The 21442-nt window shown below is 35.8% G+C and overlaps 1 protein-coding gene across 2 annotated transcripts in view; it reads left to right on the forward strand.

The window, feature by feature from the left end:
- Window positions 1-21442, forward strand: part of ANKS1B (ankyrin repeat and sterile alpha motif domain containing 1B) — a 758303-nt gene that overhangs the window by 161345 nt on the left and 575516 nt on the right. For both annotated transcript variants that reach the window (XM_058568586.1, XM_058568587.1), the window contains exons 5-8: window positions 10160-10235; window positions 12577-12678; window positions 16104-16217; window positions 17149-17315. In XM_058568586.1, coding sequence (XP_058424569.1) covers window positions 10160-10235; window positions 12577-12678; window positions 16104-16217; window positions 17149-17315 — 459 coding nt within the window. The remainder of the gene's footprint in view (window positions 1-10159; window positions 10236-12576; window positions 12679-16103; window positions 16218-17148; window positions 17316-21442) is intronic.

Raw genomic sequence — 21442 nt, forward strand, 5'->3', positions numbered from 1 at the left:
TCTCCTTTTATCATTGTTTTTTTGTCTTCCAAGTTGGTGGCAGCATTCTTATCTTCCAGAGACCCTTTTGGTTCCTGTCATATTGTGACCTTCTTCTCTGTATATTAGTAAGCTATTGCTACATAAATTATCCTGAAACTTAATGACTTAACACAGTAACTATTTGTTTAGCCCATAATTCTGGGGTTGGTGATTTAGTCTGAGCTTAGCTGGGTAGTTCTTCTGTCTTGGCTGAGTTCTCTCGTGAGTCTTGGGTCAGTTGTAAGTCAGTAAAGTGGATCTGCTTCAGAGATTGACTGGATGTTGCCTGGAGCAATGGGTGAGACTGCCGTGTATCCTTCATGATCCAGCAGGCCACCTTCAGCTTGTTCACATGGCAGTAGTATGGTTCTGAGAGAGAGAGAGAGAGAGAGAGAGAACAGGATTATACAAGGCCTCTTGAGGCCTAGGCTTGGAACAAGCATACTGTCTTTCTGCCATGTTTGCTTGACCAGCCCATCACAAAGGCAGACCAAATTCAAGGGGTGGGAAAACAGACTCTACCTCTCAATTAGAAGAGGGCGTGAATTATAAAAAAGGTGTGAATACCAGGGGGAATAAATGTGGCAGTTTTGCAAACAATCCACACATTCCAGGTGGAATTAGTGTTCTTTTCCTAGGAATTGATGAAAGGTTGAGTCCTGTGTCTCTAGGTGGTTTTTTATTGAAGTTTTAAAACTTAGGCCTTCCAATCCTAGGTTTCAGGTTAGCACTCTGAATCAGAATTTTCATTAGAGCTTTGCCTATATTATTTAGTTGTTTAGATATTTGTAGTATTTTTTCTTAATTTCTTATTTTTTCTACTTTGGCAGCCTTGAAAATAAGCATAGGAATTTTTTCTAGCTCTTATATTAAAAAAAAAAACCTTTCCCCTCAAAGGGATTTGAGATAGATGCATGTTTACTGTTGCAGATGACTCACAAAGTTACTTTCGTAAAGTATGTTTAATGATAAACTACTTGCTTATTGTCTAAATGTTTTATTTCTCTAATCTTGATTTACTGCTTTCATAACACTTCTGGAATATTTCCAAACTTTATTGCACAAACTGCTTTATAACCAAGGACTTGCACTTCTGAGATCAATAACTCACTCATGTCTCTGGGCAAGATCTTTTCATGTCTTGTACTAGATGACATGACCAGAAGAAAAAGAGTTCAGATTCAATTTTATAGATGTATATAGTACTTCTTTTTTTTTTTTTTTTTGTGAGGAGATCAGCCCTGTGCTAACATCTGCCAGTCCTCCTCTTTTTTTGCCGAGGAAGACTGGCCCTGGGCTAACATCCGTGCCCATCTTCCTCCACTCTATGTGGGATGCCGCCACAGCATGCCGTGCCAAGCAGTGCGTCGGTGCGCGCCCGGGATCTGAACTGGCGAACCCCGGGCCTCCGCAGCGGAGAGCGCGCACCTAACCACTTGCGCCACCAGGCCGGCCCTGGTACTTCTTTTTTATAAAAAACACTGTATTTTGTTTTTTTGGAGAATTAGAGATAAAAAAAATCTCTGCCCAAAATTACTGGAGGAGACAAAACCTTGCATCTATACACGACACATTAAAATAAATACTAGGACAAAGTGCTAAGGACATACAGGTGAGGAAAAAATATATTTTAAGAGGAAGACTTGGGAAGACATTGATAGAGTGACATTTGAAGAGAACCTTGAAAGTCTAATAGGACTTTGAATTTTAAGTATAATTTAGCTTGCAGATGTGCGTTATTTGGCTAAAAGAGTGTTTTAAAATATTGAACTTGAATGCTTTTAGATGGGGTATATACTTTCCAAGGTCCTAACCTCTCTCTACCGTCTTGTATCACTGCCAGATTCATTCCTTTAGATTTTCTACTTGGCCCCTGACAGCGTTTGGGTTTGTTACTTATATATCAGATGAAAGGGACACAATATGCTCAGACCACTATGAACACTTAATCAGAAGCATCAGGGCTGATACCTCAGTAGGGTGGGCAATGTTTTGTGTTGCTATACTTCTTTCATTGATGCTCACTCTATGATTTCATCTTGAAGGTTTCCAGGAGCTAGAGTTGACAACATATTTCTAAAATATATCTCAATGAGTGGAATCTTCCCCTGGATCTAGTTAGCCTTACTTGATATTTTGCTTTTGTTATTATTGCTTTGTTCATAGAAAAAAAATTTTTTTCGCTCTCATTGCCTCTTTTGGTGAATATTTAATTTTATTATGTTATTCAAATTAACCCATCACCAATTTCCCATCAGATTCACTGAAAAATTTTTAATATCAAATCTGAAGTAGATATTTGTTGGTATTCTGGCTGAGAGTGAACAATACCAGACAGTAACCTTAAAGTGTTTTAGTGGCTTTAATGTTCATTAAATTGCTCTAGTTAACCAGTTGGGAATTAGCAGTATTAAAAGTAATCCCATTTGGAAAATTACAGTAATACACTTTTAGATTTTAATTACATTTAAGTTATTTTGAATAATGCTTTAAAATTTAGACATGGCTTGGGAGGTTCTTGTCTTTTCCTTGTAATTGCAAATGTTTTTAAATGCAGCATTTATGTTATTATTTTCTACAGAAGTTTTGTTTTCTGCTTCATTTCTTTCTGAGCAATTTTGAATTATAACATATCTGAACTAGTGAGCAAAATAATTTAATTCCCTTTTGGGTGAATTTCATATTATATTTACTTATAAATCCTTGAGTCTTATTAAGATATTAAGAAAGTAGGGTTTAATTGGCAAGATTCTCTTGAAATTAGTAATTATTTCTTTGGATTTCAAACCTGATTCTGGGTAACTCGGTAGTGATGGTGTCGTCATATTATGCTAGTGTTTTAACTGTGTTTGTTTCTTATAGGTTTCTCTTATTAATGCTTGATGAGTTAAAGTACTAGCATAACATTAAGCTAATTGGATTTTATATGATTATTAAAGGAAATGGAAGTGAAATTACAGAAAATTAATAATAAAGAGTACAAGTTACCATACTTGGAGTTAAGATGCAAAACTGAGTAAGGTACAGTTTTTGTTCTCAAAGTGCTTACAGTGGCAGGAGAAATATGTGCCTAAATGGATAGATTACATTTTGATAATCCATTCACTCTCCTACTTCCCTACATGATTATTCTAAAATTTCTCTTCTCTTTCCAAAACTTCCTTTCCTCCTTGTTATCTCTCTGTGATGGTGACTTTGCTTTTACTTCACCGAGAAAACAGAAGCAATCACGTATTTCTACCACCAAATTTGCCAATGTACGTGTGTCTGTTTTCTTTCCTGGTGCTTTAAATGAACTTATTAGGTTTATTTCTAAGGCTGGTTCTCCTCTCGTGCAGTGGATCCTGCTCCCTCTTGTCTACTTGGGATATAATGCTCTGGCAAGTATTCCCTCTCCCTTTAATACCGTGTTTTCCCCTCTCAACTGTATTATTCCCATAAGAACACAAAGATGTAATATTTCTCATCTTAAAAAAAAAAAACATGGATGGACATTGAGGGTATTATGCAAAGTGAAATAAGTCAGAGGGAGAAGGTCAAATACCGTATGATTTCCTTCATTAAGTAGTAGATAATAACAACAATAAACAAACACATAGGGACAGAGATTGGATTGGTGGTTACCAGAGGGGAAGCGGGAAGGGAGGAGGGCGAAAGGGATAATTCGGCACATGTGTGTGGTGATGGGTTGTAATTAGTATTTGGGTGGTGAACATGATGTAATCTATGTAGAAATAGAAGTATAATGATGTACACCTGAAATTTAGACAATGTTATAAACCAATGTTACTGCAATAAACAAAAAATTAAAAAAAAACCCTCTCTCTTGAACCCACGTTTTCCTCTAATTGTTACCCCCCTTTCTCTGATCCCTTTCATAGCAACATATTTAGAAAGACTTGTTTTTACTCATTGTATCAAATTTTTTCCCTCCATTCTCTCTTGAAGCCACTCCAGCTCCCTCAACTCTGTTAAAAGTCTTTTTTTTTTTCCTTTGGTAAAAGTGACTGATAGCCATATTGTTAGATCCAACAGCCAATTCTAAGTCCTAATCTTACTTGATTTATCATCAGCATTGACAATATTGATATCTCCCTCCTCTTTGAAACAATTTTTTCTTTTGACATGTGAGATACCATGCTCTCTTGGTTCTCATTTCATTCACTGGCTGCTCCTTCTCAGTCTTACTTCAGGTAAAGCCTCAGACCTTGAATGCCTGCCATTCGGCCTTGAGGCTAGATGAATCTGCCAGGCCTCACAAACCTGTTATTCACAGGAGTTGCTCAGGAGTTAAGCCTTTTTGTTTTCTGTCCTCTTTTGTAAAGTCATACTGATACCAAGCAATGGGCTCTCTCTGCTTGCCGAGATCTGAGCCAATTAATCACAATGAGTTAGAGATCAGGAAACGAAGTTTAATTAGATTAGCCAGCATATCAGAAGACAGGTGACTAATGTCTCAAAGACCCGTCTTCAAAGATTACAGAATCTTGAGGTAGTTATATAGGGAAAATGGGCAGGAAGGAGGGGGTCCAAGGAAGTTGGCCTCCAGGCATGATGGGCTCCAGGCATTACATTGTTCCATTCTTCTGTCAGCTGTAATGGATACCTTGTAGGTGTGTTTCCCACCCGTGGTCAGCCTGTTCCTGGAGAGAAACTCATAGAACAAAGTTTTTAATTTATTAAGCTACTGGGGAGTACATACGTAAGCAGAGGCAGTAAATCAGGAGAGCATGTGAATTTTTTGGAGTACGTGCAGTACAGCGAATAGTCACACGGAGGAGAGGCTGGGGCCATTTACTTTAACAAGATAACCTCCCTTATGCTCACTTACAGTTTCCCTCTCTCCTGAGCCAGGCTTTATTTTCATTCCTTCCCAATTTCCTTTACGTTGAAAACTCTGTATCCCACTGTAATAGTTAGCTATTGGCACAATACTGCTGCATAATAAAAGCAGAAATCTCAGTGGCATACAATAATAAGCAATAACATTTTTTTCTCAATCACATGTTTGCAGATCAGCTGGGGAAGTTCTGTTTCTTACTTTAAGTTAACTTAGGCAGCTCTGCTCCTTGTGTCTATTGTCTTCCTCCTGGGACTAGCCAGGGCATGGCCGAAGCATAAGATAGCACACCCAACCAAGCAAGCACATTTTGGGCCTCTGCTTGCATCATGTCAGTTACCATTCTTTGGCTAAGACAAGTCACAAAGCCAAGCCCCAAAGAGGTGGAGAAATATACTCCACCCATGTAAGTGGAAAGAACTGCAGTCATATGACAGAGGGCATACAAAAGGAGGGACCAATAGTGTAATCTATCATGTCCTCATTCCATGGTTAACTGTTCTTGCCTTCCAGATCTCTAAGCATCAGAGTTTCCCAGGGCTTAGTACTCAGACCTCTTTTCTTCTCTGTCTGTACTTACTTCCTAGTTGATCTTCTCCAGTCTCTTGGCTTCAAATGACGTCTTTACCTGACAATTACCAAGTTTATTTATTCATCCTGGACCTCACCCTGAACTCTAAATTAGGTATGTAATTGCCTACTGGACATATCTATTGGATGACTAATGGGCATCCAAATTCAGCATTTCCAAAACTGAACATTTAGCTTCCATAACCCTTTCTACCCAAATTTGCCCATCTTCAAATCTTTCCCATTTCAGCAAATGGCATCACTATCCTTCTAGTTGTTTGACCCCAAAACTTCAGGATTTCTTTCACATTTTATATTTAGTTCCTCAGCAAATCCTCTTGGCTTTGTGCTCAAACTGTATCTAGAATTTCATACTTTTCATTCGTTTCACTATTACCACCATAGCCCAAGTCCTGATCATCTCTTGCCTCCTGACTTGTTCCCCTGTTTCTTCCTTTGCTTCTGTATTAGTCTGCTCAGGCTACCATAACAGAATATCATAGACTGGGTGGCTTAACCAACATAAATTTATTTTCTCACAATTCTAGAGGCTAGAAAATTTAAGATCAAGGTTCTGACCAATTCTGTTCCTGGTGAGATCTCTTCTTGGCTTGTAGATGGCTGCCTCCTCGCTGTGTCCTCACATGGCCTTTCTTCTGTGTACAAACTGAATGAGAGAGAGAGGGAGCTCTCTGGTGTCTTCTCCTCCTCTTACAAGGACACCAATCCCATCTATTTTTAAAATAGGTTTTCTAATTGCTTTTTTAGTAGTAATGATAATACTTGTCATTACTTTGTAAGTTAATAAAACACTTTTTAAATCTTATTTGTTGTATGTTTATCTTATTTAACATTCCCAATAACCCTATTCAGTTTTTAATATTTTTTTGTTTACAGGATATATGAATTTTTAGAGATACCAAGTGATATCTTGATATCCCCAAAAGTTATATGGCTATTAAAAACCAAGCTGCCGTTGGAACCCACATCTTCTATATTTAATTCCTCCAGAATGAGAATTATTTATTTATTTATTTATTTATATTATTATAAATGAGAATTATTTATATGAAAATATATATATATATATAATATAAATTATATATTTTCATTGCCTAGAATAGTTCATTTTGGTGTCTGCAGTGCTCACTATCCTGTATTGGAATAGCTGAGAAACCAAATTAGTGTAAAAAGTAGACATTATTGTCATATTTTTAAATAGTTTGTTTAGACTTAGTCTTAGGTTAATCATTCTCTTTATTCACCATTACTTCTTGCCTCTCAGATCCTTTTTTTCTGAATTAAATCCTACAGAAGTTCTTTCAGTAAGGATCTATGGTAAGCACTCATTTTTTAGGCTGTCTGAAAATGTCTATTTTGCCATCATTCTTAGAAGATAATTTGGCTGGATATAGAATGCTAGGTTGACAGTTATTGTCTCTTGACACATGAAGATATTATTATACTTTCTTCTGGCTTTATTGTTTTTGTTGAGAAGTTAGGTATTAATCTAACTATTAGTTATTTTTAGACACAGTTTTTTCCCTTGGGATGTTTTTAAGATATTCTCTTTATCTTAGGTGTTCTTTTGCTTTACTCTAATGTCCAGGATCTATTCTTTTCATTTATCTTGCTTGATATTCCTAAGATTGAGTATTAATCTGTCATCAATTCTGGAAAATTCTTAGCCATTGACTATTACTTCTCTTTGTCATCGCCTAGAACTCTGATTAGACATATGTTCATCTCCTTATTCTATCCTGTCTTTTATATTTTCAATCTCTTGTTTGTTGGAATTGTATTAGGTATTTTAAAGAAATCTATCATCTAGTTCAATACTTTTTTTTCCAGCTATACCTTATCTGCATTTAAACCTATCCATTAAAAATATTATGTTTTCCATTTCTGGAAGTGCTATCTGATTCATTTTCAAATCTGATCAATTTTGATAGTCCTCTTGTTCTTTCGTTATATTTGATATTCTCTTTTAGTTCTTTCATCTTATTGATCATATATATTTTATATTCTGTAACTGATCATTCTAATATGTGAAGTTTTTGTAGGTCTTATTCTTTTTGTCATTGTTTATACTAATTCTTGCTTAGACTGGCTTGTTTTCTTTCATGTTCAGTGATTTCTAGTTTTGAATTTGTGTTTCTTAGAGCTTTATCTGTTGGAACTCTTGGAGGCATGAATTTAAAGTGTATTTTTTCAGAAAAGATTTTTATCTGCTTCTGCTAAGTATTTATATCTGCCTCTAGTACTACAAACCCAGGATCACTTTATTCTACATTTTTGGCTCAAGATCTGGGGTCACAGAGATTGTATAATTTTTGTCCCAAACCCATGTGAGGGCAGAATTGTGGTTAGGAATTCTTAGGGGTGATTTATTTCTGTTACTGTACTCCACTTAGAACTAAGACCTAGATAGACATCCCTACTTTCTCCCTCTGTGCAACATGTTTTAAAAAATTTTTTTTTCTGAGGATGTTGTTCTTTGGAAGTTTTAGATTTTTGCAGGGGTCCTTGATCTGTGCTCTTAGCTTACTTGGGTGTCAGGCTTTCTCTCCTGCCTCCCTCCCAACCCCACCGTGAGTGGCTGTTTAAAGCCCTAGTCTACTAGGGATCAGCAGATTGCCTGGAACAAATTCCTGTTCCAGGGCTAAACCCCAGGAGTCATATCTTCTGTCCCCTCTACCTTCCCCAGGCTCTTAGGGATTCTATTACTTTTCCTTTTCATCCTTGTATTTTAAATATTATTTAGTTTTTCAGAATTTTAAATTGTGTTATTCCAAGAAGGGTTTTTCTAACTTTAAGTCCAAATTTTGTGAAAATTTGAAGGACATCAAATTAGTAATCAGAAAATTGGTTGAAAAACACAGAATGAGAATGAGAAGAATTAGATTATTTCAAGGGATATTTTTCAGGGAAGGGAAAAAATAAATTATTTATGCCCCACACTGAAATATTTTTTTTTTAAGGAGCAGAATGAGTTTTCACAGTTTCTTTTTCCTTCTGAACAGTGCTGTATATTTATAAATTATTATTTTTATTTCTATTTTTATTAATGTCTATACATATCATGCCAAATTATAATTCACGTGCATTTCAGTCATGCCTTTTGAAATATGAATTCAGATCACATTGATCCTCAGCCTCCTTAATAATGCATTCATAAACCATTTTAGATTGGGTTAGTTATACAACTGGATTTTATTAATCAAAGAAATTTTTACATTATATATTATTTTATAGTGATATTTCTACTTTGGATTGAGATTAGAATTCCACATTAGAGATCACTTTTAGTGTAAGGGGACAAAATTGCAATAATGAGGCTATCCAATTTAACACACATGCACACACACACACAGACACACACAGTGAGGGCCTGCTAGACATTTGTTAAATTCTTGAGAGAAAAAGAATAAAATTGAACACCTAACATTTGTATAGCTCAAAAAGCTTCCTCTTTGAAATCTTCCTTAAGGAAGGATCCTCCTCAAGGCAGAAACCAATCTCTCCCTGGATTTCTCACAAATTCTTCTTTTCCATGCTATGTTCCTGCCTCCTTCTACCTTTTGCCCTCAAAATAATTCTTAAATGTCTACATTTTCAGAGTGCTTTACTAGGCGTCAAGGATACAATGATGAAAAAAATATATGTGGTCTACATTTCCACTAAGCATATAGTTTATTAGGGGAAATAGATAATCACATAACATTGTGGTATTATAAGTGCATGATGAGGAAAATATAGATTGATGTGGAACACACAGGAAAAGCACTAGGACTTCAGGGACCAGTGATATCTTCTTAAATGAAATTATATTTGAGATTTGACATACTATAAGTCAGTAGTTCTCCAAGTGTACTCCCTAGATTCTCAGTATCATCTGGGAACTTGTTAGGAATGGAAATTCTCAGGAGTCATCCCAAGCTACTGAAGCAAAAACTCTGGGAGTGCAGTGTGGAAATCTAGTTTTTAACAAGTTCTCTAGGTGATTCCGATTTATGCTGAAGATTGAGAACTAGTGGTATAGGTGATGATGAGTTAAACAGGGCTAGGTGTTAGATCCTGCCAAGCAGAGAGACCAGCCTTTGAGATCACTGGGGAAGAAAACAGAGAATTATTCCGTATGAAAAAGTTCAGTATGCCTGGAGCATAGGGTATGAAGTCTGGGGAAGAGTCGGAGTGTGCAAGAGAGGATATTGAGAGGAAAGCAGGGAGAAGTTTAGACTTCATTTATCATAAATATTTATTTATACATCTGTCTCCTCGAATAGAATGTGAATATACAAGAGTCAGGATCGTATTTCGATACTTCAAAACACCCCTCAAATATTCTTGGCATATGATATGTTGGTGTTTAATAAATGCATGCTATGCATAAATTGAGTGAACTCATTGGATACTCACAAAAGCCTTGTGATGTGGGCATTACTACTCTTATTTTGTACTTGAGAACAACCAAAGCTAAGAGAAGATGAGTGGCTTCTCAATGTAATAAGGTCAAATGGCTATTCAGAAGCAGAGGTGTTTTACAGACCCAAGCTTTTGGATTTTGTTTCTAGAATCTCTTCCTTATTCCACACTACCTTTCTTTCAGGAAGTGCTGAGATTACAGAGAATATGTATGAATGCATAAAATGACAGAATTTTTTAACCTGTTAGCATTCCTAATGCAACTGTGCTTCTTTCTCTTTTTTCCTTTTTTTTTTTTTCCAGACAGAAAAAGGGAGTGCACTTCACGAAGCAGCTTTGTTTGGAAAGGTGGATGTTGTGAGAGTTCTATTAGAAACAGGTAACTATCATGCTTCTCCGTGGAGCTTATTCTGCTAAATACAATTTCTATTTAAGGAGTAGACAAAGGAAAATGACGGGTTGTTTTTTCACAATCACCCTTACTTCTTGCCTTCACTCCAGATTGCAGATATGTATTTATATCATGTAGAATTGAGCCTCAGTGTTTAGATTAAATTGATATAAATATGTGCCTTCCTTTACTCAGTAGATATGTTAGTAAAAGGTTCTTGGAAATTGCAACTTTATGCATTTAAATCACATCAAAATATACTAGAAGAACTACCAGAAGGAAAAAAAATCTCTGCCTTTGACAAGAGGGAGGATTGATCCCTGTGAAGTTATGACAATTGCTTGATTTATTGAAGAACATAATACTTTCCCTAGGTTTTTATATTGTGAACTGTGGCAAACAGAAATTAGCGTTCTCTATCTTTAAAATAAATTCTTCTTCTTCTTCTTCTTTTTTTTTTTTGTGAGGAAGATCAGCCCTGAGCTAATATCCATGCTAATCCTCCTCTTTTTGCTGAGGAAGACTGGCTCTGAGCTAACATCTATTGCCAATCCTTCTCCTTTTTTTTTTTTTTCCCCAAAGCTCCAGTAGACAGTTGTATGTCATAGTTGCACATCCCTCTAGTTGCTGTATGTGGGATGCGGCCTCAGCATGGCTGGAGAAGTGGTGCATTGGTGCACACACGGATCCGAACCCGGGCCGCCAGTAGCGGAGCGCTCGCATTTAACCGCTAAGCCACAGGGCCGGCCCTAAATTCTTCTTTCAGTTACTGTAACAACTGAGTAGCCATTGTTTGTAAGTTGCAGTGATTTAAAGGGAACCTTTTAGAGGGAAAGCTTTGAAGGAACAACAAAATAGGGTTATTTATGTTCATTTGTATATTCTGATTGAAATGAAATAAAATTGAAACTGAGGTCAGATTTTTTTTAGGATCAAAAGGCATGGTACAAATTCATGCTTGTAAACAATTGATGGGAGTCTTTTGTGTTATGGACTATATTTAGTGTGTTTATTTTCCTAGGTAAAAAAAAAAAAAAGGAAAACATTAGCAGGCTATTGCATTGTGATTGTGCTTATACAAAGTTAAAATTTCATGTATATTTATCTTTGATATGTAACACGGTGATATAATAAATGATTTGAGGCCACCAATTAAATATATACTGGTCACATATCCCTACACCAACTTAAGCAAATACTTAATAATCTTATTATGATGAACTAACATTTGAGGCCAGATTCTAAAAGCTGACTTTGATGTCAGTTAGATATTTGGAAAGTTTATAAACTTTTTTGGGGCATTGAAAGCTATTTGCTACATTAAAATAAGTTCTTTACTAGAATTAATATTTTCAGAATTAAAATAATTTTAAAGTTGTTTCACTTACACACTTCAAGAAGTTTGCTCACCTGGTAGATGATGAAGGTTGCTGACATTAAATATAATCTTGCATAAATAAATGTGGAATATTTGACTTTGTATTTGAAGAAATAGTAGTTGGACAATAGTTCAAAATAATCATACTTTTTCAACTTTTGTAAATACTCAAGTATTCTAAGGCTGTTCTTATATTACTTACATGGTAAATTATAATTTTAAAAATATTTTTACCATATTATATAGAATATGTAAATCACATGACCATTATACTTTAGGATTTCACATTCTGAAATTTCACATTAGGATTTCCCATTACTGTCACATCAGTAATATTTTTCACCTTGGTGTAGTGTACCATTTAGTTAACTAGCTATAATCATTTAGTTAACTAGCTATAACCTAAACTAGCTATAATCGACAGAAACAATCTTAATGATTGGGTCAGTGCCTTTAGGAGTTAATTCAGGGGCTAGCCTGGTGGCATAGCGGTTAATTTCACACGTTCCACTTCGGTGGCCTGGGGTTTGTTGGTTCAGATCCGGGACATGGACCCACTCACTGCTCATCAAGCCATGCTGATGCAGTGTCCCGTATAGAAGAGCTACAACTCTACAACGATGATACACAACTATGTACTGGGGCTTTGGGGAGAAAAAAGAAAAAAGAGGAAGATTGGCAACAGATGTTAGCACAGGGCCAATCTTCCTCAAAAAAAAATAAAAGAGTTAATTCATTATCAGGAATGTCCTAATCTTTGGTGGCAGTCAAGTCCATCTTCTTTCTTACTAAAACTGTGTGTGTGTGTGTGTGTGTAAAGCTTAATTTTTTAAAAAATCACTTTCAGTGCTTGGTCTGTATATGTTTGAAATTAGAGCAGTTATATATGAACAGTATCTTCTGATGACACTCCAGTGGTATACATCTAGTGGGTTTTTCTTTTTCTTTCAGGAATTGATGCCAACATAAAGGATAGCTTAGGTAGAACTGTCTTAGACATTCTGAAAGAACATCCATCTCAGAAATCTCTCCAGATTGCAACCCTCTTACAAGGTAAACAATATTGAGTGATGGATGAGTTTGCCTTAAAGTTAAGATTAAATTAAAACTGCCATAGTTTTCTCTTGGGTTTTGAGTTAATGTTTACTTTTGAATGAACTTATTATTTGCATTTTCCTGGTAGACTTTTAAACTAAATAATAATACTTTTTAACGTTTTATTTCTGTTTTTCAACTACTCTGTTTTCTTTTTTTTTTTTTTTTTGAGGAAGATCAGCCCTCAGCTAACATCAATGCCAATCCTCCTCTTTTTGCCGAGCAAGATTGGCCCTGGGCTAACATCCATGCCCGTCTTCCTCTACTTTATATGGGACGCTGCCACAGCATGGCTTGACACGCGGTGCATCTGTGCGTGCCCGGGATCCGAACCTGCGAACCCCGGGCCACCAAAGTGGAGCGCGCACACTTAACCACTGCGCCACTGGGCCGGCCCCTCAACTACCCTGTTTTTTAAAAAGCTAAAGTATTTTTTCACTCACTTGATATTGAAAAGTCTTTTTTAAACCCACGTAGTAGATATGTAGTTATGAACTTGAAGATAATAAGGCTATAAAGTGATGATGATTGAGTATTATCTTACATTTGAATAATGCTTTAAGAGTTTTCAGGGATTTTCTATTATTTTGTCTGATTTCTATAACTTTGTAAGGTAGAAAAGTCAGATATCATTATTCTCTTTTTTGCACATGAAGGAAACTGAAGCTGCAAGAGGCTAAGTGACTTGCTCGAACTCATATGTCCTATTCTGAGTGGTAGAGCTGGCACATAAATGCTGGATTAACAACAAAAAATTGTACTTAGCTGAAAGAATACAGATTATTTCTTCCCTAATCCAATAGTGCAAGATAATTCAGTCTTGCCAGCCTTTGTGTTTGATAAAGGTCGTTTAAGTACATTTGTAGTTAGTTGCAGGTCAATTGAAGGTTTGACAAGCATTTAGGTACTACTTTTTCATTTGCAGAATTACATACTTCCTTATTTGATCTAAAACTTGTATGAAAAATTTAGATTTAAATGCTTTCCCTTTCTGTGAGATGATTAGGCCTGGTATATAGCATGATCCCTTAAAAACCCAGATGTTTGTCCTTTCCTTTCCAGTTAGCTCCTACACTGTTTAGTGGTGATTATCCCCTATAATTGTTAACAGATTGGCTGCAAGTCTAATAGAGGAGGGAGGAGGGGTGAGTTTCATTGCATATCACTTGGGAAGCTAAAGAACAGCTTTGTCTTGCAGGGAGATAAATGAATTAAAATCAAGTTGGGCAGGAGACATGTAGATATAGGAGTCAACAAAGGCCCAAGATGGGTAAAAAGAATAGGTGTACTACCGGAGGTCATTATGCTCTTTTCTCTCTTTGTTTCTAAAACCTCTCAAGGAAGTTCAGGCCCCTACAATTTTCTTGTCAATAAAGAAGTTAATTGCAAGTCAAGTGCATATAGAGATAAATCAGAGAAGATTACAAGTGTGGCTCTTCATATTAATTCAAATTAAAATCAAGTTGAATGAAAGCTAAAAAATAAGAGTGGTACACAACATTTTTATAAGTCTTTCCCCTCTAGGCACTTTATATATCATACTGGACTTTTGCTTCTAACTGAACTTAAAAAAAACTGAGGCTTGTGCACAAATATGTCTTTCGAGGAGAATCAAAATAAATGTCATCCACTAAAAAGGGGACATGACATAGTTACATTTTTTAATATTCTGCATTGGTTCAACTTAGATGAAAATATTATTATTGTATAGGAGTAACTATCTATGTTCTCTTAAGTGGTCAAGACTTATTAGGTATGCCAATGTGTGATAGAGTATATGGGACATCTTTGAATTTTTAAAATTATTGGCGAAGTTTAGAATGTGATCCTGTTATCTATATTTTTTGCATTTCTGGATTTCAGGTCACTAGTACATTTTAAATCTTATGAAAAAGTTTGTTATTGCAATAAAGATGATTTATAAAAGTAGATAAAATTACCATTTATGTCCTGGAGGAGGAATTCAATTTCCATAATTACTGCATGGGTCAAAAATTATAAGGATAGAATCCTGTAAGTTGTTTTCTTTTCCTAGTAGAATTTGCCTAGTAGAATTGCCCTTAGAGGGAAACTATTTGGATGGTTTGAGATCCCGAGTGGTTGGCAAGAGAGCACAAAATTTCTTGACTGGATTATAGGAAAAAGTTTCCTTCTGCATAAAGAAATGCAAGTAAAAGATCTCTATGGGGAGGAATCTATTGATTTAATCCTTTACAGAGGCTATGAATTAGCCACTGTGGACTGAATGCTTTTGGCAGATAGCAGATATGTTCTGTTTAGATCACGTATTTTTGGCCTACACTGTGTTTCCATAAAAAATGAATTAGCTTTCAACATTTAAAAATCTAGAATTTCAGCTAAAACTCCAGAGTTGTGGTTTCTCAAAAAATGTAGGCTTTCATTTTACTTCATTGCCGAACTTTGGGTTGGGCACGTGCTCTCTGTTAACCATGCTCTGCAGGCTTTCTGTTCTTTCTATAATATTGAGGCTGAATGTTAGTTGACACTTATCCCTGTGTTCAGATTCTGTTTTCTTTATGATCAGGAGAAAAGTGAGATGCTTCTCGTCCCATATCTATTCGGCTCTGCCACTTATTAGCTTTATGAACATGGCCAAGTTAATAATCCTCCTTTAGTTGTCATCTTTAAAACTAAGACAGTAATAGTGCCTGTGTCATAGTTTTGTGAGGATTAAATGAGTTAATTTATATTAAATACTTAGAACACTGCTGAGTGCATAATAAGCAATATTTACGTTTTAGCTGCTATTACTATTATTATTATGTCTTCATCAAAATTGGAAAAATGAGAGGCTGAGTGAGGGACAATTCTTCAAGAATCATAAGAAAGAACATTGTTTCTTTGTGGACATAAAGTTCAATATGCAATTATGCTTATCTTACAAGATTACAATACCATTATAAGGTGAACTTATCTCACTTTATTCATTTATGTTATCTGACTGGCTGTTGTATGCATTTGAATCTGATGTCCCTGTTTAGGGATCAAGTCTATTCAAAGCATCTTTCAGAGAGTGTTAAATCTTCAGGAAGAATATATTTAAGGAAACCAAGGACGTTATTGCATCTTCAACAGGTGAATTTATTTTTAAGGAACGAGTGTGACAAGTTTAGTTTTCGGAAAAAGGCTTCATGAGTCTCTTCCAAAATATCTTTTTTATTTTAATTAAAAAGCTTTAAATTAATAGCTCATCATGAAGTTCTTTTGGTTCATTTGTTTTTTTGAAGTTCTTTTAAAAATTTAGGATATGTATAGGATATGAGGAAACGAATGAAAAAGTGATTGCCAAAAGTAAGACATAAAGTTTAAAGATTTTAAATAAATGGATTCAAGTATGTAATTTCAAAAACTTATACACACAGAATATTTAGAAGGTGTGGGAAGATCAACAGTCCTTGAAGAACAGGTGCAGGAAGATACAACACAAGAAACACACATTTCATCTCCTGTTGAGTCTCCTTCCCAAAGGACCAAAAGTGAGTAGCTCATTATAAAGCCCTTGAAATGATACTAGACTTTTGTGTACAAGTTGGTCCTATTTGTACAAAAAAGGCTAACACTTGTGAAAATAGTGTAATAAGTTATATCTTATACTTTCTATTTTATCCATTTACTAAGCTTCTGTTATTTGCCAGGAACTTTTCTTGGCCCTTAGATACAGCAATGAGCAAAGTAGATAGCAATGCAAGCTGTCATGAGGTTTACGTGGAGTGGTTATTTCTTAGTAGATTTTCTTCTAAAATGTGTTTTTAATGCAGAATAAAAATATTGATACCTGGACTGTAACTACTGGAATTTTTTTAAAGAATAAATTGTAGGTATAAACTACCTTACCGAGAATGATTAGAAAAATGAATATTTACATGCAACCTACAAAATAGTCATGTTTTGACAGATGGTGTATATTATTTATCTGTTCCTTCTGTGTTTTCCCTTGTTATCACATATCATAATTCTACTTTATTAATTACTTATATAATTGTTTGTTTAAATAAGTTCTACTGTTTCTTTTTATTGAACCTAGGAAGTAGGTTCTCAGTACTATCTCAAATTTGTTAATGAATTGTGTCAGTGAAGTATAATGACAATAAAAGATTATTGAAAATTAAATGCTGTAATAATTCCAGATGCTTTTATGTACCATGTATATATAAACCTTCAATACTTATCTCCATTTTGAAAAAGAATAAAAATAGGGAAAATTTGGAATTTCTATTTGTCTTTTAATATTCTTGGTACTAATTATACGTTAGTGCCTTGTTTTCAGCAGAATATTTTCTGATGACTTAATATTGTTTGCCATATTTTGAGTTCTATCACCATAATCATATTTTTATTATTTAATGTTAACTTTTAGCAGTAAGTAGCCTTTCTTGAAACTTCTGAAAAAATTCACTCTTCTTACAGGTGAAACAGTGACTGGAGAATTATCGAAACTCTTGGATGAAATAAAGCTCTGTCAAGAAAAGGATTATTCTTTTGAAGATTTGTGCCATACAATATCAGACCACTACTTAGATAATTTGAGCAAGATTTCAGAGGAAGAACTTGGGAAAAATGGAAGCCAGAGTGTAGTAAGTAAGGGGGGAAAGCAGACAATGTGTCTGTCTTTGCTAGTTCAGTGTGTACCTAAGAGGCGTGGGATTTGTGCATTATCCTATCTCGGATTCAGCCAGTGTCGAATGTCAAGCTCCCTTTGCTCTTTCCCTGATGTCCACTGGTGTTTTATTCTCACTGCATGTGTAGGGGAAGGAATGCTTTGATAAATATTTCACTTCTAGTTTGTGATGATCTCGCTACTGTTAGACTCTCGTAACACAAAAATTCGTAGTTTCTTTGATTTTGTTCTTTTAGTTTTACTGGGCACAATGATATTGGTTTGCAAAGAAAGAAGAAAACCCTCTTTTGTCTTTCTTCCTCACTTTCTCTGTGAACTGAGTCTAACCCCATCTTTAAGAAGAAAGATAGAGCTGAGCCATGTGTGAAGAGTTCCCCAGTCACTCTGTATGTCACAGTAGGAGACAGACATTGTGGAAAGTTTGACCTGTATATTTTTATAATCTTATGCAAATCCTATGGGATTTGCATGCAACCTACAAGCTCAGAGTCTAAATCATGAGTTAAAGATTCTTGCTCATTTGGATTTTTATATTAATACAATAGTAAGAAAAACTGTAGAGAATCAGTCAGTTTAAGATGTGTATTTCTATTTTGTGTCCTATAGAGGAAGGATTTATAGGATGCCGTGCTATTAAAGGAAATACAGTATTATGGTATGAAACCTTTACTCACTATTAGAACTTAATTTGTTATAGAAACATTATACATTCTTCAAAAGCTAATAATAGAGTGGATTGTGTTAAGTACGTTATATTATTTATGAAAGCTAAAAAAAAAAATTGCTAAGTGTAGTGACTGTTATGAGAATGTTTACTTCATTTAGTTGCTTAATGTGAACCATGAAACCATTTTCCAGGGTAGTGCTTGCTAATCTAGTTCCATGGCTAGTCTTACCTCCTAGGCCTGTTTTCGTTTTTGTTTTTTGTTTGTTTTTGTGGAACTTTCTTTTGTAAAACATCACATTATTGGCTCCAATAAAAGCTCATTATGGTTAATTATATGTATACTGAAGTAAATACTTCCAGCTTTTACCAAATGAAATTTTTGTATTAATGAAATATTTACTGTAGTAACTTTAATGGCAGGGCAAAGTTCCCTGTTTCAAAATCTAAAACAAGTGGGGCCAGCCCAGTGGTGTAGTGCTTAAGTTTGCGTGTTCTGCTTCAGCAGCCCAGAGTTCACAGGTTCAGATCCTGGGTGCAGACCTAACGCACTGCTTATCAAGCCATGCTGTGGCAGGCGTCCCACATATAAAGTGGAGGAAGATGGGCATGGATATTCGCCCAGGGCCAATCTTCCTCAGCAAAAAGGAGAGGATTGGCAACAGATGTTAGCTCAGGGCTAATCTTCCTCACCAAAAAAAAAAAATCTAAAATACGTATATGCTGTCTCCAAATTACAAACCAGTTACATATCAACATTTCCTTGAAAGTTGGTTATAAATTAAAATGTATTTATCCTGCATAAATAATACATGGTGTTTAGGTTTTTAGGTCCATCCCTAAAGATTTCTCTAAACTATCTGCTTTGGCCCTCTGCTTCTGATCCCACAGAAAGCCCTAGTTTTCCAGACCAGTGGTTTCTAAACTTTTCTTCTTCTTTTTTTTTTTTTTGAGCTAACATCTGTTGCCAATCTTCCTCCTTTTTTCCTTTTTTCTCCCCAAAGCCCCAGTAGATAGTTGCATGTCATAGTTGTACATCCTCCTAGTTTCTCTATGTGGGACGCCACCTCAGTGTGGCTTGATGAGCGGTGCGTAGGTCCGCGCCCAGGATCCGAACCGGCCAACTCCGGGCTGCCGATGCAGAGCCTGCGAACTTAGCCGCTACGCCTCCGGACAGGCCTCAAAACTTTTCTTCTTGTATGTACCATTGGTAAACAAATTTTGAGCAAACATCCTAAATGCTTTTATTTATAAATTATATACATCTACTACTATTCTAAGAATATATGATGCAAATTATGAGGCATATACTACAAAAGAAATTCAAGTGAGGAGGATAAAGAATAAGTGTAAACAGAAACTGTAATTTTTTTTCTTTTACTCAGTGGATATCTTGTGCACCCCGGGGTCTGCGCACACTGCTTGGAGACCATGATTCCAGTTTATAGCTTTCAGGTAGTGATGGCAGGGCCTTTTGGCATTGTGAGGGTGACATAATTTGGGGAAATGATGGGGAAACTTTTTTTTTTGGTAAGCCAAAGACTGTATTGCAATGTAGCAAGAGAGAAATTAATGCTCATAAATTGAACGTAAGTTCTTAAAATTCAAGCTCGTACTTTCTCGCAAGCAATCACTTTGTTCCTGTGACAAACCTTTGTATTGTGTATTCCTTGAAAATGTTGTCATTTTAAATATTAAAGGTTACATGAGGCAGAAAAGCAGAGGGTACATATGAGTAAGAGCAAGCAGTTCTATTTATCTGGAGTAATAGAGTTTGTAAAGGGGGAAGATAGGAGATAAGATTAGAAAAATAGGTTGAGGTCAGCTCATGGATGATTTTGAATGTCATGCTGAGAATTTTGGTATTTTTTTTAGGAAATGAGAAAAATCTAAAAAGGATTTTGGGCAGATAAAAGACATCATTGGAAATGGTCTTTCAGAAGATTAATCTGATAGAAACTTGTTATTGAATGTTTAAAAAGTAATCCAATTACTTTGACCCTTCTCTACAGCCTGTGTTTTATTTGGATTCATTCCCTGTTTTGTTGAATATTTACTTCCATTTATCAAAAATGTTTTTCCTGGGGCCGGCCCGGTGGCGCAAGCGGTTAAGTGCGCGCGCTCCGCTGCGGCGGCCCGGGGTTCGCTGGTTCGGATCCCGGGCGCGCACCGACGCACTGCTTGGCAAGCCATGCTGTGGCGGCGTCCCATATAAAGTGGAGGAAGATGGGCACAGATGTTAGCCCAGGGCCGTCTTCCTCAGCAAAAAAAGAGGAGGATTGGCAGATGTTAGCACAGGGCTGATCTCCTCACCAAAAAAAAAAAAAAAAAAAAAAAAAAAAAAAAAAAAAAAAAAATGTTTTTCCTGAGTTTTGTTGAATTATACTCTCAAATAATTTAAAAACTTAATCAGGTACCTCTAGATCACTTAATATAGATGGTTGTTACCATGTTATGAGCTATAGGATTTATAACAGCAATAATGAGACATAGTTCCTGACTTCAAGAAGATCAAAATTCCTATTCCAAGAAATCTTCAATCACATTGTGCAGAGAAGACTAACGTATAAAACAACAAATATATATTTAAGAGCTGACATTTATTAGGTCCTTGCTATTTGCTCTTCTAAGGCCTTGTATGATTTAAACCACTTAATCCTCACAGTAATCCTAACAATGGAGTTATAGATTTGGGAAATGACTCAGCTGGCAAATGGCAAATCTAGAATTCAAACTTAGAGCCAAAGTCTTTAATTCCCAGCTACATTTTTCATAATAAACTTCCCTGTTGCCAAAGGAATTTTTTAAAAAGGGGGAGAGAACTGAAGATGTATAGGTATTCACTGAAGGCTTCCTGGAGGTAGTGGGAGATTAAACTGGGCCTTGGAGGAGGGGAGATGTGTTTTGTACTTGAGCTGGAATGACTGACTGACTGACCTACTGAATAGATGGATGGGAGAGGATTCTGGCCTATAGAAACAGTATGTGCAAAAGCACAGAGGTGAGACATAGCATATAATTTGAGGAGAATGGTTTATCATGGAGTTGGTTTTGGAAAGTAGTGGGAAACAGAATTGGATAAGTGATGATGACATCTAACACTTATGGAGGACTTTATATTAACTGATTTAATCCTCACAGTAACTCTCTGAGATTGGTATATTATTCCTCCCATTTTACAGGTGAGAAAATGGAGGCACAGAGAACTTTTATGACTTTCCCAAGTTTACATGATAAGTACCAGAGCCAGGATCTGAACACAGTCAGTCTGGGCCTGCCACTCAACTATTTTGTCACAGAACAAGGGCAGGTATTAGATTTGGACAGCTTGTCTAAAGTTTCATATTGATGCTGAGGAGAATAAATTCTTGACTAGGGAAGTTCCATCATGAAGGTGACATTTTTGCAAGATAAAAGTT

The sequence above is a fragment of the Diceros bicornis genome, chromosome 25 (assembly GCF_020826845.1).
Source record: "Diceros bicornis minor isolate mBicDic1 chromosome 25, mDicBic1.mat.cur, whole genome shotgun sequence".
In the NCBI taxonomy this organism is placed as follows: domain Eukaryota; kingdom Metazoa; phylum Chordata; class Mammalia; order Perissodactyla; family Rhinocerotidae; genus Diceros; species Diceros bicornis.